General features: G+C 46.2%; 1 protein-coding gene across 14 annotated transcripts in view; it reads right to left on the bottom strand.

The window, feature by feature from the left end:
- Positions 1-1,150: 1,150 nt before the first annotated feature.
- G3BP2 (G3BP stress granule assembly factor 2) overlaps positions 1,151-24,391 on the bottom strand; it is a 43,749-nt gene continuing 20,508 nt past the window's right edge. For 4 of the 14 annotated variants that reach the window (XM_086890920.1, XM_086890921.1, XM_086890919.1 and 1 more), the window contains 11 exons: positions 19,612-19,730; positions 17,465-17,546; positions 16,257-16,430; positions 15,264-15,354; positions 14,240-14,342; positions 12,540-12,720; positions 11,476-11,574; positions 7,552-7,654; positions 7,168-7,296; positions 6,862-6,980; positions 1,151-3,163 (listed from right to left, as the gene is read on the bottom strand). In XM_086890920.1, coding sequence (XP_086747046.1) covers positions 2,879-3,163; positions 6,862-6,980; positions 7,168-7,296; positions 7,552-7,654; positions 11,476-11,574; positions 12,540-12,720; positions 14,240-14,342; positions 15,264-15,354; positions 16,257-16,430; positions 17,465-17,546; positions 19,612-19,706 — 1,461 coding nt within the window. In that variant the 5' untranslated portion in view covers positions 19,707-19,730 and the 3' untranslated portion in view covers positions 1,151-2,878. Of the gene's footprint in view, positions 6,101-6,861; positions 6,981-7,167; positions 7,297-7,551; positions 7,655-11,475; positions 11,575-12,539; positions 12,721-14,239; positions 14,343-15,263; positions 15,355-16,256; positions 16,431-17,464; positions 17,547-19,611; positions 19,731-24,391 lie in introns of all 14 variants that reach the window. The other 10 variants (XM_086890923.1, XM_086890924.1, XM_086890922.1 and 7 more) reach the window with 3 other exon arrangements.

Consider the following 24,391-nt stretch of genomic DNA (forward strand, 5'->3'; position numbering starts at 1 on the left):
GTGTCCCCGAGCTCCCGTGCGAGCGTCCCGGCTTCGCCGTCCGGGCCCCGTACGAGAACCCGAGCCCGGTGCTGTCCCGGGCGAGGCGGGGGCCGCGCTCCCGGCGCTCTGAACACAACAGCGAGGGACCCCCGTGAGAACGGCCCGGTGTTGAACGGGAGCCGGCCGCAGCCTTCCCGCACCGGCCCGCTCGCTGGCTCCGACCGAGCTCGGCTGGCTTCGGCTGGACTCGGATCCGTTCGGCTAACCTCGGAACCGCCCACCTGTTTCGGTCCAGTTCGGCTCGTTCGGCCGAACTCGGAACCGCTCCTAGGTTCGGCTGCGCTCGGCTCGGTTCGGCCGAACTCGGAACCGCTCCTAGGTTCGGCTGCGCTCGGCTCGTTCGGCCGAACTCGGAACCGCTCCTAGGTTCGGCTGCGCTCGGCTCGGTTCTGCCGAACTCGGAACCGCTCCTAGGTTCGGCTGCGCTCGGCTCGGATCGGCCGAACTCGGAACCGCTCCTAGGTTCGGCTGCGCTCGGCTCGGTTCGGCCGAACTCGGAACCTCTCCTAGGTTCGGCTGCGCTCGGCTCTGTTCGGCTGAGCTCGGGAGCGCCCGCACGGCGCATCCCGCCGAAGCCGAGGCGGGCCGGGCCCAAGCGCTCCGCAGCAGCCCCACAGCGAGCTCTGCCCCCCGCAGCCGCTGTCCCGGGCCCCTCAGCGCGGGCTTCGAACGCCGGGCGCGACCGGGCCCGCCCCCGTTGCCGCGGTCGAGGTGCCGCACGATCGGCTCCTGTGCCCGCTCGCTGCCCACGGCTCCCGTGCCCGCGGCTCGCCCCGGCAGAGCCGAACAGCCCCTCCCGGCCCTGGACAGCCCCGCGTCCCTGCCGGGCCCTGCCCGCTCCCAGAACCGCACCTGCGGCAGCCCCCAGCGGCGGCGGCCGGGTTCGGTCCCCGAGCATTCCCGGGGAGAAGCGATCCCAGCTCGCCCCGTTCCCGAGCGGCCGCCGCTGGCAGAGAGGCCCTGTTGGGAGAGAGGGAGCCGGGTCCCATTGCACACGAGACTGTCCAGCAGCAACACATGGGTCTCACACTGCAGCCCCCTGGGATGAAGATGCTCATTTTTGCGGGTTGTTTTATTACGGAGGAACACGAACCGTGGTTGACACTCCTTTACATCCGGAGTCTTTTTTCTTTATTCATTCCCGTAAGCAGTTCGATGGAGTCACAGGGCTGCTGCAGTCACAGAGCGCCCCTCCTGTGCCCCCAGCACAGCAATGCCTGCGTGCAGACTGCAGGGGCACATCAGCAGAGGCCGACAGGGCAGGGAAAATCCAAGTGCTCCTTCTGGGGGAAACAGCAGCAGCTCTCACCGCCCCTGCGATGCTCCACGAGAGGCTGTGGCAGAGCAGCCGCCGTGCTGTGAGCCTGCCCCGACAGGCTCGTGTTTCCTCTCCTTGCTGGGGGGAGCTGAGCCAGTGAGGGGACTCGGTCCTGGCCGTGCCAACCATGACCCGCCCTGTCCCAGACCCACAAGCCCTCATGCGAGCTCCGGGCACAGCACCGCCGCTCCCTACCGGCTTCTGGCCGGGCAGTGCCCAGGAGATCACACACGGATCTGTGTCCTCGGCCCCTTTGGACAAACGTGGTGACGTTTCCCAGAGCAGCACTCAGGTAGCTGCACTTTGGGACTCGCTGGCTGCGAGGGCTGCAGAGCCCAGTGGGTTTCTGTGCGCAGGGAACTTGCAGATCCTTGGTGCCAGCTGTAGCACTTGTGCTTTAGCTACTGAATACTGACTGCAGGGTTAGGGACAGGCATGCAATGAAGCCTGCACTGCCACAAGGCAGCCAAGGGGAACATCCTGTCAGCAGCTGCAGAAGCTGCTCTCAGCTTTCATTCCTGCACACAGACACTGCTCCCACCCTTCTGAGGGAACAGCAAGAGCTGCAGCACCACTACCAAGGTGTCTCCTTTCAGCTCAGGCCCAGGAATACGAGGCAGAGCACAAACCAAAGGGACAATGACTTCCTAAGCTGCAAGCAGGCAAGCTTTAACCGGACACCAATGGCTTTCCCAAGGGTTATCAAACAGCCTGCTATCTTCTACCATGTCCAATAAATCATCCTTCCAAGCTGTATTTATCCACATGACATGCAGACCCCCAGCAATCGCTGTACTGTAAAAGCACCAGACTTTATAAAAGCACCGGAGCGTGGGCACTGCAAGGGGAAGGGGAAAGCCTCTGCAGCACCAAGCAGGCCGCTGCTTCCTGACAACCCTCAGCTGTCCTGGTATTTCCTCCTCTTGAACAATTCATGGCACAAGTAAAGCCAGGTCCTGGCTGACCTGGCTGTGGCATTTCAGGCAGCATTATCTCCTGCCCTGCCCCTCAGCCCCAGATAACATGAACCAGCACAATTTACCTCACAACCTGAGGCACCAAGGTCTGAAGGCTGCAGGCCCCCATCGGCAGCAGAGGGGATCGTGTTTCTCTGGAGACCTTTGGAGATCAGCAGATCTTGTAGCTGTGGAAGGTGCTCCTCTGAGAGGCGACTCTGGCTTTGGGACTTGTACAGACAGGATCCAGTTTTTTCATTCCAGTACTCCAACTCACACAACTCTATTACTTTTCAGTCACTTCCTAACTGCCTTTTATCAGGAAACGTTACAGCCAAGACATGCCCTCAACAAGACACAGCCAACAGGAGCTTCCGAGGTTCCATGATTTGGCCACGCCTTTTCTCTGAGCAGTGCAAGAATAACCCTTTCACCGACCCTTCTGGCTAACTGCCAACAAACACAAGAAGTAAAGAAACGGGAACTGGGGGGCAATCACTTGTGCACCATCAAGACTCAGTGACAGTAAAGTGGAGAACAAGCGACTCTGGTCTGTTTTTTTTTACAGACAGCTCAGCTGACGCTCCTCCCGGCACCACTGCCGTAACCATTTAAGCTGTATCCCACAGCCAGATGCTGCAGAGGAATCCCAGCTGGGACATGTCTGAGAGGAGCTCGGGTCCTCCCCGGGCCACAGACACCCCAAGGTGAGAGAAGCCACCAAAGTCAAACACCTGAAAGCACATGATGCTGTGCTGCTGCAGCTTGCCGCTGTCACCGGCCAGGTCAGCAACGATGCTCTTACAATCTTTTCTGTGAGCGAGGGCTGCCAGGGCTCTACAGCCACCTGCATGCAAGAGAATTAGGGACATGGATAAATGCTGCAGACATCAGTAGTTTATTGGTATGTTTAGTCAAAACACATTCAGAATGGAAACTTAAAAGTAAAAATACTTTCCACCTGCAACAATTAAACTAGAATCTACTAGCATATAATGCTTGACAAGTTACAGCAATAAAGATGGTAATCCACTGTCTCGAATACCTACTAAAGTCAAGATGGTCAGCCAAGTTTGTTGAAGTAGAACTGTAATGACAAAATACTCCCACCATTCACAAATCAGCGACTAACAGTAATGGTCAGTGAATCCCTTCCTTTGCTCTAAGAGGTACATGTACTATTAAGAGGGTCAAGAACACATAAGAGTCCACAGTACAGCAGGTGAGCTATCACCATGTAAACTTCTCTGGATGATGTTCCAAGGGTTCGTGTCACTTAAACAAGAAGCAATCCAAAAAGCAGAATGGCTCAGGAGCTCTTTTTACTACTCCGTTCTTGTTGTCGATTATTTCCAGTGCCATTTGCCATACAAACGAATTAGGTGGCAGCGAAACACCACAGCACTACAGAAGGAAGAAAAAACCTCCAGGCTACACAAACCACACTGGTGGCAAACTGCTGACCGATGACAAGCAATTTGTCCGAGGGCTTCAAACCTAACGAGTGGAGTTGTGTGGCGAGCACTTCAAGTACTACAGATTTCCAGGTAACAGCTGAAATTGCAAGACCTTCAACAAAAAAAACCTGAAATATGAAAATGCCAATTGGTAGAAATGTGTCCCAGAAAAAAAAAAAGCATATGAAAATAGTGCAAGACTTACCATGGAACACAGAAGACCTCAAGTCTGGGAGAGAACAGACAGATGCCACTTCCCCTCGCCTAGTGTATGAGAAAAGATGTGCAAAATCTTCCACGTTACTGGAAACCAGCAAATGATTGCATAATCCAGAGACAGACTGCCAGGATGCCCTCCCTGCTTTTGCTTGAAACTGCCCTTCTTTAATTTGAAGTCTTCCGTGTTCAGGAGCAGCCGCGGGCGGTCACGCTTTGCACGGACGCACGCACAAGCACCCCCTCTGCTCGCGAGCCCGGAGGCAGCGCCCGCACCGCAGCGGCGGTGCATGGGAACGTGCTCTGGGACACGGTCCAGAAACAGCTCTCCACACACAACACACCGCTCACACTGCACAAGAGGATGCCTCCTTTCTATCCGTCCGGCCAGAGCCACCTCAGTGCCGACTTCAGCTCAGAGTTATGTGCAAAATGAGTACAAGTTTTTAAAAAAGTGCAACTGGAAAACGCAAGAACTTAGGAGCCGCTGTTTAGTTCTCTGAAAATTGCAGTATCCCCGTTTGGTAAGCCCACCTTCACAAAGGATGCTTAGGTCTACCCATTACGAGCTGGCCAGAAGCGTCCGCCGTGCTGGACTGACTTCTGAAATTCAGGTCCAAGAGAGATTAGAACTCCACTTTCTTTATCTCTGACACTGATTAAAGAAAAGAGACAACCTGGAGACTACTCGGATGCCTTCATCCTCCCTTCCCCCCCACTGCAATAAAACCAGGCGAACTTGTTAATTGAAGAGCAAGGTGGAAGATCATTTTAGCAACGTTTACTCATTGAAAGATACTGCAATTTTTTTTAATACATTTTTCCAATTATTTCCTTTAAATGCTTTGCAGCCGCTTGGCTTTGCAGCACAGTACTTCATACACTATACTGTACAAAATCACCAGCAAGACTGGAATGATGTATTCATAGAAGGCACCATCATGCTTGTTACATTACCAGAGAACTCAAATACAGTCAAGACAAGTTTCACTGTACAATGCTTCTCGAAGGGGGAAGGGGAAGGAGGAGTGTGTTGAGCAGCCATCCCTGCACTGAAGAGGGGCAGATAGAAAAATCTGACGTGAGCTATCAAACTTGTTGCGTACTCAGGGCTACGACTCGGAAACTCTGGGTTCTGGTTACAGCTAACTGCATTCCTTCTGGAACAAAGGTGTAGTCTTATTAAGGTTTGTGTGTGTACAGAGGTTGGTCACAGCAAGCAGAGCAGACGCCCGCATCGTTCCCCAAGCTATTCTGTCTGAGTAAGAGGATGAAGGTTTTCCCTCCGATGCCTCCTGCAGCTGTCAGTACAAATGAGTTCAGAGGACCCATTAGTGCATTTTGATGAGTGCGTAAACACGAGTTTGTTTGGAGCCGAGTGTTCTAAGAAGGATAAAAAAAAAAAGGCAAGCTTCTCCAATTGCACAAATTGCACTATCTGTGTTTCCAACAGTAGTAGGCAGAAACGGTAACACTTACACAAAATGTGCAGCAGAGGGTTTTTGACTGAAAGGATCTGAATTCTACCGGGCAGGTCCTTTAGTACAACTTCTGTTGCAGATTGTTAACTGGTCTTTTGTTTTGTTTCTTTTCCTTTTCTCTTTATTTTTAGTCCTCAATTCTCCAAGTACACATTTATAAATTAAGAGTGTGACTCCTGTTGTGAAATTGGGGAAAAAATGTCCACCTCAATTTAAACTGGAAACCAAAGGATGTTTTCACATCAAAGAAACGATCAGAAGGGCTGTGTCACATTCCAAAGCTGAAAACAAAAATTAACAAGAATGCAAACACGATGGATAATGTACCACTGCCAAGACTGTCTGCCCACAGTGGAGATTTCAGCGACGCTGTCCAGTGAAACGGCCTTCCATCTGCCCGGTTCCTCGTCCAGAGCCGAGTTTTTGTGCCATGCCGCCTCGCGGGGGAGGTCCTCTTCCGTCACGGTCCCGCATCATGCCGCCACCCACTATTCCACGGGGTCCCCCCGGGCCTCTCTCGTTGCGGCGAATATCCCTGCGCTCGTCGCCGCCGCGCGTCTCTCGCTCACGAGCGGCTCTGGTTTTTTTCTCCTCCACGTTCAGGCGCACCTCGCCGCGGAACATTATGGGCTTATGGGGAGAAGCGGTCAGGGCACACGTTAGTCACCGCAGCGCAAAGCCCGTGCCACAGCAGGCACACCGAAACTCTGCCCTGCCTGCGGGCCCCGGCCTTCCTTCACGTACACGCCCGAGACAAACGTGACCTGTGTTAAGGGTTCCCTGCAGCACGCCACCTCGGCCCTAGAGAATTCCACTTCTACATTCGCTCGGGCACACAAGGAATTGAAGTGCTTGTCTCAAGCCAAAGCAGCGCTGTCTTTAGCCTCCTCACTGCCAGCTTTAGTCTTTGCCCTTCAGGGTTGAAGTTCTTGAAGAATTGCTCTACTAGGTCTCACTCCCACATTGCGGAAAGGAAAACTGCTTCTTTCTGCCCCCTGCTTCCTCAAAGCAAAACTGCAAATAACCCTGCTCCCACCTCTGGACCCCTGGGTATGGAGTTCAGAGATCTGTGTGATGCCCTTTGAAAGGTTACCTGTTCTACTTTCAGCCAAAGGGTCGCTAAAACTAAGTTCTGAGCTCTGTGTGGTGTATTTTGTATAGAGGTAGAAAACCCAAATTCCACATGATGCACTTTGAGGAACGCTGGCACAGCTTTTGAAGCTACACAGCACTCCTGACACAATGAGTATCCAAAAGTGGTTTTCTTTTAGCTGTTTTTTGAATGCCAGAGCCAATGGCAACGCAAACTAGAAGGGCCCACAATACTTGTGCTTTAGGGCCTCTGGTCCATCCCTGGAAGGGGATACTCAGTACCCAACACTAATACTTACTTTTGCAACTAAAATTCGCTGGACCGGCTCAGAATCGTCAAATACCACGAATCCAAAATTAGGCAGTTTTCCTCCCACTCCCTTAGTATTTATGCGAAGTTCTACCACATTTCCAAAGCCTGCAGAAACACAAGGGAACAGACATTTTATCGAAACCCGCAGCGCCAGCTCTACACCCTCTGCTCGTTCCAGACATCTTGTAGTGTGGCACTATGTAAAAGCTTTTCCATGTAGTCCAAATCAGTGTTAGGAGAGTTTTTAACACAGTTTTCCATCTCAGTCCCTGCAGCTGGAATCACTACTTACTCATGAAGAACTCTTTCAGTTCACTCTCATCAATATCGTGTGGCAAGTTCCCAACAAAGAGCTGGTGGCTGTCTGGGTAACGAATTATCCGACGATTATCCGACTCGTTCTGCTCCATGTCTCCCCTTCCTACAGACAGCACAAAGAGGAAGGTAGAACCAGAGGTCAAAAGATGAGTGTCAATCTGGACAAGCACATCTGAGGGCAGCAACAAGCATATTCACACTCCAGCCGCCTTGGACTCCAAATCATCTTCCCTCATTTGTAGTTGAAGGCAGCAGGCACAGGCAGTTCATGATCAGGCAAACACGACACAGGTACAGCCAAGGCCTCAGCAGACACCTCTCCCTAACCCAAGCAGACACACAAGCTCATCCACGTTACCTGGCCGAGGTCCTCGTGGTGGGAAACCCGGTCTTTCCCTGGGACGCTGCTCACGAACGCGAGGAGGTTGAGACTGAGCTTCAGGTTTCGTTTCCACTCTTGGCTAAAAGAGGAGAACGTGCATTATTTAACACTGACCCGTAAAAAAACCCCAAACCCCCAACTAACCAGAACAAAAACCCCCACAACACAAGACATGGGTAAGTGGCATGCACAAAACAAACTCTGGAAGATAGATATTGAAGTCAATGTGTCTGGGAGTGGTTTTTTCACCTGTCTGAATTCCTCTGTACCAATCCAGGACTGCAGTGTTCATTTATCATTGTTAAGAGGTGCAAAGCAATCTCTCAATCAGAGCATCTCCCCAGAACACGCCTAAGGTGAATTTCCCATGTTTGACCAGGCACTGAGACCCCAATGTTCATTATTCACAAATCCCTCAGCCTGACTTAAATCGTAGAGGGCATAAAGCTTCCTCAAGCCAAGCTCAAACTTCATAGATTAGGAGGCAGTCCAAGATGAACACAAAGAGATGGGCAAATCCCACGTTCTGTCCAAGTCCCCGAGGAACTATTTTCCTGCAGTGCAGAACAACTATACAAAAACTAACAAAATCAAAGAGGAGGACAAAAGCCCTTGGAGGCGAAGTAAGTATTTCCTGGAATGAGTTTCTACAGACTACCTCTTTGGATACGCTTCAACTTTCCTCGTGTCAAGACCACGATGCTCGAAGTACACCCTTTGTATTCAGGTACTGGAACACCCATTCCAATTTTTTGCAAGCAAAAAATTTGCTTTATCAGAAACAGACAGAACAATAAAAATGTTTATATGTAGGCTGCTGGTCACTGAAGAAATTTCCAGTATTTCTCAAATTCCAATTTCTGTACAACAGTTAAGCAGCTGATGGTATGCTGGGTTCCTATCTTAGAGTAACAACATTATCCTCAGGAGCACAAAAAACCACAAGCAGCCTGCAAGTAGGATTAAACACAAGGTGAACAGCTATAGGCTCAGCCTGCTGGGGAGAAGTAGTTTTATTAAACATCTCCCTTACTCTCCTTTAAGGACTCAGGACAACTGTTGGTTCTGGACAGAGCACTCCCCAGGTAAAAAAGACTGGATTTTACACGCAACACGCAAGCGTTACACACCAAACCAACGCCTCGGCCCTCCTATCACTTGTGCTCCACACAGCTAGGCATCTGTCCCTACAGCACTTGTAGGATCACTTTCTCAGTTCCAGGAACAAGCTCAGAAAATCAGCCTTCCTGTTAAATCTTGTTCCATTGTATTTCCTGAGTCACTAGAGTGCCTCTGCCATCTTTCACTCACACATCGTGAGCGCATCAGAAATTACACCTCAAAAGCAAACCTGATACCTTCAGACCCCCATTTCTCAGATAAGCACAGCTATCAGGCTCAAACTCCCTCCTTCTGTCAGCCCCAGCCAAGACCAGCCAAGCCCCTGATGTCCTGCTGTCAAATTCCCACTAACAGTGACCTTGTAGCTGCTGGCTTTGTGTTTGGCTGAACTTCTCACTCCGCACACAAACAGCTGATCTCCCTGCTTGTTTTCTAAGGAGTACCATCCTTTTTTATATAGAAAAAGGCCGCCTCAGTACCCCAGGAGGAAAGCCCTCACACAGAACTGTGCTCCCCAAAACACTGCCACGACTGGTAGCACCACAAGACTCCAGATCAGGGATGCTGTTTACAGCCCAAACAGCAGCTCACTGCAGCTCATCTTCCAGCACGTCCCAGCAAGCACAGAGTGGAAGGAAGGACACTGAGTAAGAAGTCCAAGAGACCCAAATTACCACAGGAGCCAAGTATGCCGCAAACCTCGGCCTGGTGTGACAACCATTAAGGAAAAGGTGGCATTGTCTCTTCTCTTCAGGAGCTCATATTGGGGAGGGAAAGGAACTCTCCCCAAAAGACAAGAATCAGGCCCTGCCTACCCCTGCTCCTCAGCAGCCCTATGACAAACAATGCAGTAATAAAAGTCAGAGGTAAAAATAACTGAAAACGCTATAAGGGAAAGTCCCAGTTTATCAATGTAGGCAGGTGGATTTCTAATCATCTCCAATTAGAAAAAGAGCAAGAAATGCTGACCTGTTTCACTCCACAGCTGTAAGGAAACAGCCCTGAACTGCTTTATATCCAGCCCAGTCCGTGTGCAGTCCTTTGAGGAGTTAACACTACAGGGACTGTATTTTTAGCCTGACAGAAGTGGGGAGGGGGCGGGGAACTGGAGTGATGCAGAGAAATGAATGAGCAGAGAAGTTACTTCTTTCTAACATCACTGACAGCAGCTGTAACAGCATCTCAAAGGAGCCACCCACCCACCCACCAGGGCATCTCCTGTCCTCCTTTACATGCACAGTGTCTGGCATAAATGGATCCATGAGAACAGGAAAAAGCTGGTACTGCTTTGCAGTTTCTTGTTCAGGTGCCTTTTCTACCAGATTTCTACACACCGTGTCTAAAATATTTTCAAGAAAAGGAGCTCAGAACTGACTAATTCTGGCTGCAGAAGAGCTAAGAGTTGAAACTCCTGCCATACCAGTATTGCTCAGAAACTTCCACACACCATTACTTAAAATATCAAGTCAAAGCAAAAGAAATCAAAAGGCATAAAGCATGACAAGCAACAGAGGCAACACGGAAGAGTTTAAGGGGACATCTATGAGCTGTCTCCTGCTCTTTTGGGCAAATGATTTGAAATGGTTTTTGCAGCCACATTATAACCATCCACCCTCTCAGTGCCAAATAAATTAAAACCAGTTTTGGTTTTGCATAAGGAAAATCTATCCTGCATTATAAAACCGTGTTTTTACAGGTTAAACACCACCTAAGTGCTGAAAGCCCTGTTTAAGCTGATGAAGACAGACTTCCCAACTCATTACACAGCCTTTATTTGATGTCCATGGTAGTCCCAGCAGACCAGAAGCAACACCACGTAAGTACCTTACCACATAAGGTACTGGGGATTGTTTGGTTAGTTTTCTTCCATTTTTCTCTTTTTCTTCCCTGTTTCTTTTTTAACATGCATTTGGCTGAAGGCTAGTCCTAGAGAGAGATCTCTGTTACCACAGAATTGAGAAGAAACCAGTGCAAGAACAGCAGCTGCAGTAACCCAGCTATCCTACTGAGAACTGCAGCCTTGCAGAAAGGTTGGACAGGAGCAACTCAAGCTACAGCACTCTGGTACACCCTATCAATGCACGGGGCAAAGGACACATTTTCTCTTTGAACACTTTTATACAGGTGGAGGAAGCTGAATTCAGAATTTAGAATGTCTCACAACACCTTGGCATGAACAGCACATGAGCTGCCACCAGGTCAAACTTGCTCTCCTCCTTTCCCTCATCACCCAGTCAGCCTAGGAATGGGAAGATAGCATTGTCCCGGCAAGGAAATGTGAATCCTTCCATTCCTCACACAGTCATAAGTTGGTACAGGGTTCTGTGACAAGCTAATTACCCATGGATAATGAAACCCAGCATAGTCCTGTGGATGTTAGCCTTACAAGGCAATCCTGCACCTCAGAAATGGTGCACTCTCTTTTTGCTGCTTTTGGGCACTTCCACCAATGCCCTTTTCAAACACACTTCAGAAAAGAAGCATTTTGTGGGGAATTGGTGTTTCCCCTTTAAACCAAAGCATATGCCATTAAGTTAGGTAAAAATACCTGAGAGCGATTTCCTGTTTCCACAAGAACAGATTTTAACATTACCATCACCCAAAGTTACACCTGTTACGTGGTCGTGCCTTTACTTGTGACAAGGAGGTGAGTGCATTAACATTTAACACACAATTAATTTGTGCAATTTAAGTCAAACAAGTTGATCTGTTAATTTAAAAAACTGAAGCAGTTTGCAGAAGTAATGAGACAATCCAAGGTGTTCACAGATGGGTTACCTGTGAGACTGGTGCTTTAACATGGGGTGGAATTCCAGAGGAAGAAACAGTACCACTAGGAGGCAGGTTTTTACTGGTCACTGAAGCCCAAGAGAAAGCCTGCAGGAAATGCAACAAACCTAGGCTACTAATCATGGCAAACCACTGACATTCCTACAGGGAAACTCGTCCGCTAAAAACACACTTTTGGTTCATATCTGACTATTAAATAATGGTTGTGCAAGCATTACAATGGAGGTACAGAAGGGTTTGCAGTTCCGGCTGTCTGTGGATCCCAAGGGCACGGAACAAGCGCGTGCCGTGCCCACTACCGCTGCTCGAGTGAGCCCAGTGCCCGCAGCATTCCCAGATCACTGCTTTCTGTGATGCAGCCAAACCTAGGACTGAAAACCCTGGAGTGTAAAGTGTCTTTTGCACGAAGAAAGGAAGCGGATGCCTGAAGTTACAATCAAAAAACGGAGAAGAGAAAAAGCATTGAAAAAAAAAAAAATACAGGAGACACACTGGAGCTAGAAAATGACCTCGCTCCGGCTCTCCCTGGCTGCTCCCAGCACTCTGCGAGCCCACAGGTGTAACCACACCAGAGGACACACAGTGTGCACTCTGGTCTTTAGGATTAGGCATCGTGACTGTAAGGAGACAGTCAATGCCCCCAGACTGATTTTGAACCGATGCTGTAACAATTTTGCGACCGTCAGTGCGTTCCGTTTCTTTTCAAGGAAAGAGCAGCGGTCCCCATTGTATGAGATTTTTGGTAGTGGTAGCTACAGGTGTTTTCTTAACATGTTAACTACACATTTAAAAATGCCTACACATGCCTATACCCACACACACACTTTACAAGAGCTTACAATCTACAATAGGTGATGAGCAGCACTCAAAAATAACATTTTTTCCTTTTTTAGTGAACCTTCACATTTTTGCAAGCTCAAAGATCAATCCCAGTTGTTCATACAGCATGACACTAAAGAGAGGTACCGGTTTAGCCACCCAAATAGGAGAAGTTTAAAGGCCAATCTGGTTTCCACCTGCAGTTAGTAGCACAGATATGACTTGTAACTAACCTTTGGTGGTTCTTGCGGTAGTGAAACAGGTTCTACAGGAGGTGGAGATGGAGATTTCTCTTCTAGCTCCTCAAGGGTCTTTTCTTCTACTTCAGCTTTCAGCTCCTCAGCTTTTGGTTCAGATTCCAACTCTGGCTCAGGCTCATGAGAAGATTCTTCCAGCGCCTCCTCTATCCCATTGCTACAATAGTCAAATGCATTTTATGAGTTTATCAATTGCTTTGCATTTTATCACATTTTGTAGGCTGTGCTATGACAACAGCTCTGCTATGAAAAAGATCCTTGTGCCTCCATTTGCTACAACGTGGTTTGTACCTATACAATACAGTGAGAAGTGAAGCTGTACTCCCCTACTGGGTACAAAACCAGATTTTACTTCTGATGAGGCAAAGACATGTTCTATAGTTCTCTGCAGAGAAGCACATAGCCTTTCAACCCTGGAGAAGAGGTGCTCAACCCAAGAACTGCTGCTTCTAAAAGAATACAAATACAGTAAGGACCAATGGACTATTAAGCTACACACATAAACAAAGGCGGTTCTGGAATGAAACCTACTGTTTCTTTACCAAAATGCTACACAGCTTCCTTATCAAAGCAGCTGTGAGTCCCATTTACAGAAAATCACATGCAACTTGTTCTCTGCTCTGTGTGGCTGAAATGTGGGGGGGTCTGAATATGTTCTCTCTTCAGGCACCCCAAAATCCTACTTTACCTCCAGTCACCTGTCTCTATAGCTCCTGCCACAGGTGGCCACATGCCCAAGTGACTCTATGATGAACAATGCCTTTACAGCCTCTTTCCAAATGACACAGTAACCCCAAAATAAGACCTGACTTCACGCTTTCAGGCATCCAAAACTTTCTGCATTATCTGGAGCAAACCGCTGCCAGAATTCCTGCAGATTCCACTTTTCCATCAGATTTTTCATGAGGAGCATTAAGTGACTTGTGTTTAGCATTACCACTGATGCATTCAGCAGGTATTGTCTAGTGATGTCATGCACATTTTTTTTAACAGGGGAACCAGAAAGTTGGTTCTGGCCCTCATTATACCACTCATATGTTTAAAAAAAAGCGCAGGGCTTGGTGTTGTTTGTTTCTTTGTGTTTTTTGTATTTTTCTTACAAAATCATAAATACCTTTGTTCTTTAATCTTGCTTAGATTTGCAGACACTCAGGACAGAGAGCTATTCTTCCAGTACAGCAGCCTCTCAAAAAGTACATCTTCCAGTTCCAAGTGATACCCAAATTTGAGTAAAATATCAAGATGTCCCTGCTCAGTGCAGGGGGTTGGACTAGATAGATGACCTTTAAAAGGTCCCTTTCAGCTCAAACTATTCTGTGATCAACCACGCTTCTCTGAATGCACCTGTGACATAAGTCCTGTCCTATCAAACATACTGTTCCAAGTCTGAATTACAAGGATCCCATTAAGTGTGTTCACACATGTGCGTCGCTCCCTTTTCATCTCACTCTTGAGACCACAAGTGAAAATAACTAAGAGACATAGAAAACCACCCCGTTTCCTCTCTTCCATAAAGAAGCAACGTCTCAAAATAATGTTAACACAGATCCCTATCAAGCTAAGCAGATTTTCCTGAATTACCTGTTAAATCACATCCAGGACCTAAAGCCAAAGCACTTCTGTCCGTCATTTTTATTAAAAAAAAGCAACTTCATATAATAAAAAGGACTTCTTACGTTACAGGATGGTTTTCATAATAAGTACTGCTTGCATTCTCTTGCACAGGTTCAGGTGATGGTTGTCTTTCCTCCTGCTCCTCTTCCACCTCTTCTTCAGACTCTGACACAAAAAAAAAACCCTGTCATCTCTTACTGATCTCCACAAGTGTACACGAGCCGCAGTTAAAATAGAAGCATGTGAAAGCAGTCATCCAAATAAAGCTTCACCAAGAAAACATTGCAAAATCAGCTGCAAAAAAAGATAGAAGAGCCTGCCTCTCAGTGAAGAGGCTTGGCTGTTTATGATTTTCACAAGAACGGGAAGCCAGAGACATATTACTGCTAGGAAGTTCTGGGAGGAGGTTTTGAGGATCTTTTAAAGCAGCGGGTGGTTTTCATATGGTGGCAGTGAAAGAGAAAGATTGCACTATTACCTCATAAATCTCAGTGCCTCAGACTAAGAAGATGAACCTCAACTACAAGGATGATTGCTAAACTGCTCAGTTCCACAGAACTGAGATGAACAAATTCCAGAAACCACCCAGTGAACGCATGTACAAATGTTCTGGCTACACTCCGATTGGCTCTGCCTCATTGAACAGAGAGGAAAAATCCCAACTCAGGTCCAATTGAGCCCCGAGTAGCAATGAATTACCGCGTGTGATGATGATGGAAAAGTGAACTCTGTGTCATATCTGAAAACCAGTTAGGACTTTCTCTTCAAATCACGTACTGAACTGACTGATCATAGGACACAAGTGTGCCTGCTGCAGCTACGGCAGCAGAAGCCCTGCTGCTCACTGCTTCTCTGACAAGCCTCAACATCTGTGAGCCAGCTCAGCCCTTGGGGAACACGGCACTACTTCAGGACCTTGATTTGCCAGAATGTTTTGGACCAGCAGAGCTTCACTAACAACAGCTCCATGCCCCATGAAAAGGCAATACAGTTTGCATCCCAACACCTCCATGAGACACTTCTGGCAGCTCTGCACACAGGAGAGAGGAACAAGAATGACACAAACCCTACGCACGCAGTCCTCACCTTCATCAAGCTCTCCTTCTGAATCCCCAAATACTTCATCTTCGTACCTGAAGATATCGTTATGGACATAGAACTTGTTTGGAACAGATCCCTGTCAAAGAGGAACATGCAGCGTTTAGCAAATACAGAGTATCAGCAGGTAACAAAAGGATGGACTACAGACCTAAGTTTCAGGGTACACACAGACGTGTTGCAATAGGACTATGAGGCAAAAGTTACTTTCCAAGTTATTTTTTTCTTCTCTAAGCAAACAACTGAACAGTAGCTTCTGCCCAACTGAAAAGGGAAGTTTCAAGCAGAATAAAATCTGCTAATTTTGCTAAGTCACAGCAATCCTGGGTTTTAACTAAGTGTACAGCCCCTCAGTTTCACTGAGGAATTTCCATTTTAACCATTACAAAAACTTTACAATAAAAACTCTGAAGTTTCACGGGGTGGCCCATATACTTACAGCGCTGTGCAGGGAAACAGTGAAGAAATTCAACATGAACCTGAAACATTCATCTCAAACCACACAATAGTTTGTGATGCAGCGGGGGGGAAAGAAGTAGAAAGAACACAAGACACCTTTTACCTGTACCCAGCTTTGCTCTCACCAAGAGCTAAATGTGAGCAGTAACTTGTGCAACCCACACTCACATTTGCCGTTAGACTTGAAACTACACAGCTACAGCAGAGATTTGGTCTACAGAGCTGAACCTTATTTTTAAAATAATATTATTCGTGCCACTGGCAGCTCCCAAACACAAGCTTCAGTGTTCTTTGTAGTACTGCTCCAAGACTTCAAGTCTGAGGAAACAGAACAGCTCGGGAGGGATCCAATACACTCACTTCTCTGCATTCACACACTGGGACACATTTAATGATACTCTCCAGACCGAGTTTTAAAGCCAAGTCCTGTTCTTTGTCCCAATATAACCAACTGTAGCTCCAGGCGAGGTCAGTTTTTTCCCATCACGATTTGAAGTTTGACACAGTCTAACATACACTTACTTCTGGAGCAAGCACAAAAGTCTGCATGAACTTCCTCATCGGCTGCCCATTGTTTGACAGCTCTCCCATGACCTGCACGACCACGCCGTCGCTCAGAGTGGCATGAGCGTCCACGTGCCGGATCTTGGTGTGGCACTCACTGAACTGCAGTGACATCACCTTCTTGTGTATCTCCTAGAAAGAGACAGATACGTTCCAGCTGCAGTGACCTCTGTACGGAGCTTTACACCTTTCACCTACCTGAGTATCAGCTAACCCCAAAAGAGCACTCTCCTGAGGCTCAGGAGAGAAATACAGGAACCAACAAGTGTCTTTCACTCACAACAGTCTTCCTGAGCTCACTTAATTGTTAATCAGAAGAGTTTCATGAGGATTCAAGTATTCCTCAGAATAGCTGAACAGCATACAACTTGCTATACAAGTTTTCCAGCCATTTTAAAATCTAGGACCTATTTAAGGCTTTAATTTTTTTAAGGGCCTGTGAAAGGGACAGGATTTTGCTTGTGTTATAAAAATAAAGAAAACCTCCTAAAATACCCAACAACAAAAAACACCAGCCCCAAAATAAAAACCAAGAACCCAAACCAACCCTTTACTCATCATCAAAGTACCAAACATCACAGGAGCGGGGAACATCTGCACTGCCAAGATTTTTGTGCTGCAAATGAAATTGTGTTGGTGAAGGGAGAAGAACCCACACCTGCCCTAAACAAAAAGCCACACTGCTCAAAGATGTGGCTGCCACATGAAGAGATGTCCCAGGTGACAGACAATTCTGATAATGTGGTACAATGAAAGCAACCCTCAATTCACTTCGTTAATTTCTTCAGATAGTTATGTTCCACTTGAACAAAACTCCACTCACACAAGAATTTTATGGAACTCAAAAGATCAGTCCTTTCCTGAGGAATTACTTCTAACTGTAACAAGATACATTTATACCCCAAATCTATTAGGTCCTCTCGACTTTGCTTCCCATCCTAAAGGTGGTTTCTGCAGCCCAGATGCAAGCTGAAGAGTCAAACACAACTGCCAATGAAAGCAGCAATAAGCAAATAAAAACCCTCAAGCTAACAAATTCCTATTTCTCTCTGAACAGGAAGCAGTATCACAATCACCAGGTAAGAGAGTCAAAGTCATTGGTAAAACAAAAACCTTGATTTATTCTGAACATTAACGAGGATTACAGGACAAATTTTGACACTCACAGCTTGACCATATACCGCTTCTTGCGGTTTCCCACTGGCATCCAGTCCTCCATGAACATAGGAAGAATTCCTGCCATAAAACCTGCAAGCAAAGAGATGTGAAAGTCACAGAAGTGAAAAAATAGAACCAAATCCAAAAAGTATTTTATCCAAAAGTTGTAGAGCTCAATGCTTCACAAATGTCACTGGATTCAAGAATACAGGAACAAACAAACTTAATATTCAGCAGTGCAGTTTGCCCGAGGTGGCGCAGCAGACCCCCAAATCAACCTCAGCCTTTTGCTTGCTTCCTTTAAGGAAGGTGGCCATTTTGGCTGGGGATTCTTTACCCTCAGAATCCCCTGCCTCTGACAGATGCATCATCCCAGCCCTCCTGCCACTCCTCTGTACTCTGTTCTCTTCACAGCCTTGGCCAGCACCGAGCTCGTGGTTTTGATATTTAAATACGTACACTCGCTTCCAGTATTTTTCTTACATTTCAGAGATCCTTTGGCACTTGCATTCCATTTTCACATTTTGAGCCTAGAATAGCCTGATTCAGTTTGGATTGTTACTGTCAGCTTACAAGGCATGTGACAAATGCTTTGTATTTTCAGTACATTTATATTAATAGAAAACCACATTGTATCACCCTGTGTTCTTATTTAGGAGCATGCTTTGCCTTGAGGGTGATTGCCGTGAGGTGCAGATGCTAATCCGTACCTTTGTTATCCACCCTTGTACGATACACATGAAATAAAACTGTCATGAAGTACTTCTATGAACTTAGTGTCACACAGAGTGGACAAGAATACTGAGTATTTCTCTCTACTTGAAGGAGCCAGTGCAGAGGGTCAGCGTACAGAATTAAACCCTAGAACTTGCACATTTCCCATTTCTTGCTTTATTCTGCTGGACTTAGAAAATCTTTTTAGTTCTGCTTCTGTGAAAATACAAGCCCAAGACCTTTACTCCCTTGACTATGTCCAGAAAAAAAGTCTGGGACATACCAGATTGTTTTCTTTGGTACCAACCAATCATGATTTTGAGCATGATCCAGCACTTCCTAACAGCAAGGAAATACAATAACTTAGCTGAAGCAGTGCACAAGCAGATAGGAAAACATCTCTTCTCTAAAACATTTCTCTCTATATTCCAAAGCAATCTCTCTGAAAGCCAGCAGTTCTTACTAAGGGCCTTCACAGGGGACCAAGAGGTTTAACTTGCTCTTAAGGAACTGCTCAGAGCCTCTGGGTGGTAGAGTCCCCAATTAAATGGAATTAAAGACTTTTGGTTAAGGGGCCAGAAAAGCCTTACAAATCCAACTGAAATGCAACAGGCATTCAACCAGACCGAGTAACACCCATTTAGAGGGCAAACTGCTCTCTGCTGCTCCTAAGGCCTGAGCAAGCTTTAGATAATGACCAGCAACAGGATCTCTTCTCATGCTTTTAGTAGGATGAAACAATAACACTTGCTGTCCTAACTCCCTCAGCGCTGCAAAGAGCACATCAAGCACCAGGAAACCAGGGAAACCTGAACCTTCCTGCAGCAGAAAGCAAGCTGCTGTTCAGACTAACAGCAAGATAGAGAGGGAGGGTAAGATGCCCTCCCTGGAGAACATCAGTCACAAGAAAGGCAAATGTCCTCCATATCTGAGCCTAACCAGAAGAAAGGGACAGCGGTGGCAGAGACTGCAAGCGGCCAGAAAACATTTCATACAAGCAGCTCCAGAGCTGGGTAAGATTAACCCAAACCAGATCAAAGCCCCTCAGACTCCTCTCTGCAGACGTAGTTAAGGGAAATTCCACAGATGCTGTTGTTAGTGACACTTTCAAGTGGACAGAGAATGTTCCTGAGCACAGGGGAGCTTGCTCACGAGTATCTATCCAGCCTCCCCAGCTGCAGCAGGTATTTCTGGAATCTGTCCACATCACCATTTTATCGCCTTGGAAGGAACACACTTTTCCACAGAAGAAATACCTTGATGACATGCCATACATCCACATGATCTGACTTGGTTTGCAGTAAGATGAAACAGTTTTTCCGACAGCCCAGAACTTAGCCAGGTTCATTTTCTCCCATGCTCAGAAACTAATGTCTGATTTACAACAAACAGGACACCCTTTTGTTCAAAAACTTTCTCACTTGGTGAGTGTAAACATTACCTGTGCAAGAAGTCAGGAGCTTTGTTTAGCAGAGTGTAGTACTGTCTCACGAACTCCCGCCCTACGAGCAGGGGACTTGGCTTCTCCATCACCATTTCTTTGGTACTCAGTGTCAAACACTGCAATGGAAAATATTCACGTTAGTTTGAAGGCACCCCTAAGTATCACAACTTCCCCAAAAAAGGAAAAACACTGTGATATTGGAATTGAAACAATTATGCATAAAGGGCCTTCCATCACTAGAAAATACTCAACCAATTCAGGACACCCTCTCCCACCTCTTTTGAATAATAAAATTTCAGTCGATTCATGCATTACTTTGATGAAAAGGGAACAGTAGGTACCAAGTCCCTTACAGAACAGGTGCTTTGAAAAACATAAAAAACCACCCTGAAATGAACAAACAAAAACCATGTAAAATATCTCAGCCTTTGGCTGATGAGTATTTTAAAAACCTAGCCCTGCAAAGCAGACAGGAATACATATATTAAGGCAGCTAGTACCTCTGCTTCAAAAGGTTACTGTCACGTCTGTAGGATGAAGATGGGAACATCAATATGAAGTAACCACTAGTGGGCTGGATTCACAGTCCATGGAGACAGGGAAGGAAAACCTCAGTGCCCCAGGGATGACCAAAGTCTTAGGTACTAGCTGTCCATCCCAAGTGCATTTCTCTTTTGTCATAGAATCATCTAAGTTGGAAAGGACTTTCAGAGGGTCCCCTGCCTCAACCTGCTATGCTCCTACCTATCCATGCTGCTCTGCAGATCATCTATATCATAAAATATTCCTCAGTACTCTAAAACTCTTTCTGATGGCTTGCCAGTACCAAACATGTTGCTTTTGCCAGCTCACTTAAGACTACCACTGTCTGCAATCATGAAATTCCCCCCAGTTCTCACACAGATGCTTCATCCACTTTTTCTCTCAAAAAATTAATGTGTATGTGAGGCAACAGGCAAAGAAGACCAAGTCAAAAATCCACGTTTCCAACTTGGGAGATAATCCTGGAGTAAAATTTTTTTGCTTTTTACCAAAATAACCTTGACCAGTCAATCCAAACCAAGGGCCAAACAAAAGGTTCTTTGCAATTACAGCCAGACAGCACATAAAGCATATGAGGTGAAACTGGGAGACTAACCTCAGCTTAAGAAGGGCCTCTGGTAAAGGTAAAACACACACAGGAACAACACCACAAACGTGTCAGATCCTGCATCATAGCGGAACTCCAAAGAAAAAAGCCCACATACTTGGCTCAAATAGTTCACACTTCACGGACAACCCAAATTATCTCAAGCCAGCAATCCAAGGCACAAGACAATACCCAGAAATGCTCCCAAATGCATTAGTCAGGAATCACACCTGAAACAACAGTCTCAAAAACGTGCAGCTAAGGCAGAAGGCAAAGCCTGAAACACAAGTCTTGAACCTGGAGATAAGAAATCAGCAAACTTACGACAGGGTTATCCAAAACCTTATAGTAATATATGGTTTTTAAATAAACCTCTTGATATAACTCAACAAGACTCTGGAACACAGTACTAGTTTTGCCTCACAGGAAGCCCCAGAGGAAGTAATTATGTGAATGAGACACAAAACCAAATGTCAAAATACTAAGGGACATCAAAGATTTGAGCAGGAGTAAAGGAAAAAACCCAAAATATGAGCAATTTGACCATCTTCCCAACACAACTCATGCTCCAGCAACGGTATGAAATAGGAAATTCTGCTTAGAAACCAGCCTTAAAAGGACATCTCTGTTTCTACAGGTGAGACTATGCTTTTTTTCTGTTCCCCTGCCTCACAAGCAGATGAACACAAAATTGGTGACATCATCTTCACTGTGAGCACGTGGGAGAACGCACAAAGATGGAGCCTCACCAGGACTGTTTTAAAGAACCTGTTAAAAAGCAGGTGATAGCCAGCACATGTTCTTATGAATTTAGCAATAAGCAAAATATCCTTGTTAACAAATTGCTGGCATTCCTCAATCAACGCTGAAAATGTCCCTGGGTACAAAACCCAATAATCTGACAAGTCCCTACACTACAGGAGATCTGTACCACACTACATTTTTTCTTCATTGGAAGCTGTCCTATTTCCTCACCACGCACTCTTCCACACTTCAAGTGACAGCACCACTGATTTACATGACACCATCACATAATTCTGGAGGATGTCTCAATACAATTCTTCACCTGTCTCAGTATTATTTCCTTTCATTATTTCTTCAAAGATCTCAATAGGGATAGCAGAGCCTTAATGAACTGTTCAGGTCTCCCAGGTCATTAAAAGGCAGTGAAATAAAATCAGAGCTACTCCTTGCTAGCAACACGGGTGCCATGAAAAAAGGTTTTCAACAGATTAAAATCTCCAAGTGTCCCAATTAGAGCAGCACCTTCCTAAAGTCAAGGACCTGAGCTTTAGCAGGCCCAGGGGGTTTGGAGGTAAAGACACCAGTGGAATTTAAGCCCAAAGTCAGGGCATGAGCACCAGCAAGTTTAAACAGGCCAGATTTACAAAGAGCCGTATCTCCACGGCTCCCAGGCACCAAGGGAAGCTCCAGCAGTACCAATATTCTATAAAAACTCTATTTCCAGTTTCCATCAGCACACACTCAAGCGTCGGTGAATAACAAACTAAGAAAGAAGGCTCTGAGTGCTCTTCCCAGGTAAATGTAGTGAGCCACAGTCTTGGATCAGCCTCAATGCAACATGGTATCTCTTTCTTCTCAAGACAAGACTCAGAGGTGAGGAACCCTACTCCAAAACTAAAGAATACACACACATGTGTATTTCATGCCAGTGAAATATGCCTAGCAACTTCAACTGGTGCAACTCAAGTTTATAACAATAACTTCAGCCTACAGGCAGGATTTCTTTGTAGAGAACAAAGATAATGAGAACTGGCAGAGAAAGAAATTTTTTGTTATTTGCAGGCAAAAATAAGCAAACAAAGAAAATCAGAAAAGATAACTTCCTCCAAAGAGGAACTGCAGGGTACTGAAATTCTCAGTAACACCTTCTGATGGCCATGACAAGAAAAGCAAGGAATCAGCCTTTGCAACAAGGTGAAACTGCTGAGGCCTAATGGCAGGAGGTACAGCCCACATAGAGAAAATTGTGCTGAAGTACGTGAGAATCAACTACAATAATTTCTCATGTCCACACTTGGATAAGAGCATGCAAAATCATTCAACCTCTAATCATCTTTTACACAAAACTTTATTAAACCGTGTTTGTCCCTTCTTTAACTGAATGAAAAAAAACAAACCAAGGAGAAACCAAACCCCAAATCATCATCCATCAGTCTGCACCAGAGGGCAGCAACAATTTGTTTCTGAACAAAAAGTGAAGACTGCTACGTGTAGAGTAATGTTCCCTGGCATGCATTTTGCTCAATAAACAGCTCTGACATTAGCAAAGCTTTTTTCCTCTATAATTTATGTAAGCATTCTCATTACTATTACTAAAATTATTATTATTATTGTTATTATTACTTCCCTTGCACTGCAGAAAGCAGAAATATGACTTGTCATCTGTGGCAAAGCACTACAGTTACCCGAGGCCATGACTGAGCTACACAACAGTGGCCTACAGGCTCAAAATCAGGTATCCAGAGAACAAACTTCGGCACAAAGCCCTTGCTTGTGCCCAAAGAGGTATTCCAAAGCCACTTTTATCCTATTTCCAGACAGACCAACAACAGTGAAGTTGCCTGGACCTTTCATCAATACTACCTGGGGAAAAAACAACAGAAAACAAACAAATCAGAAAAAAGATGAACTGAATTCTGGCAGTAGCTGAAAAAAGCATGACCTGAACTTGAACATAACCTCCATCAAGAGAAACTTTCAAGCTTTGCATGGGAGCTCTGGACCTCACCAGTTGTTTTAATAAAAAACCATAAGCAAATAAAATTTTGTTTTATTGGCAAGCAAATCTCATCCTCTGAACAAGTCATCCATAGAACAGTTTGTCCATAACTATAGGCACACAGGCATCAAACTGTCATTTTATATAAATCTGCAACAGGATGGCTAGTTTGTACATCCACAAGTTTGCAACTCCTGTCCAAGTCGCTAATCAAATTTGAATACACCACTTAAAATGAAAATAAATTTCAGAAAAATGTTTTTGCAAATCAGGAAGATGTTCTTCACAAAGCAGGCACACCAAGCAGAGCCACAAGGGGCACTGTACCGCTTTGCATACCACTGGAGCTGAAGGAAAACAGAAGGGAAGGGGAGAGCAGCTTTCACCATCTTGGACATGTTTCTCCTGAACCCAGATTATCACTTTCAAACCGTGTTTCTTACCGTAGACAAGCAAAAAATAATGCCTATCAGGACGTGCTTGCTCCTGCAATCTGTAACCGTGACTCTGAGATGCCATCGCTGCCACGCCTCAAATAAAGCTAAAAATCCAAACTGAGAGCCCAGCAGGCCAAGGCAGGGGATCCGACACACAGCCCTGAAAGGGCAATCACAAGTCCCAGACAACACTCCAGTTCTGCCAGTACCATCTCTCTGTCATGCTCTGCAAGGTCAGCACTCAGAGCATCCTCCATCTGCAACAAGGACCAGCAACCATGTGTCATCTACCAGAATCCCTTTGATCTCCTTTACCTATGTGCCACATTCTGAACTGGCTGAGCTCAAAGGCACAGCACGCAGTTCCTTCAAATCAAGCTCTCCTGAGAGGCTGCTTTAGTTTTGGTTTGTGGCTGGGGTTTTTTGGGAGGAGTTTAGCAGCACATCGCTGCCATGGGGACCATCCTC

Source organism: Cyanistes caeruleus, chromosome 5 (assembly GCF_971803275.1).
Source record: "Cyanistes caeruleus chromosome 5, bCyaCae1.hap1.1, whole genome shotgun sequence".
Lineage (NCBI taxonomy): Eukaryota > Metazoa > Chordata > Aves > Passeriformes > Paridae > Cyanistes > Cyanistes caeruleus.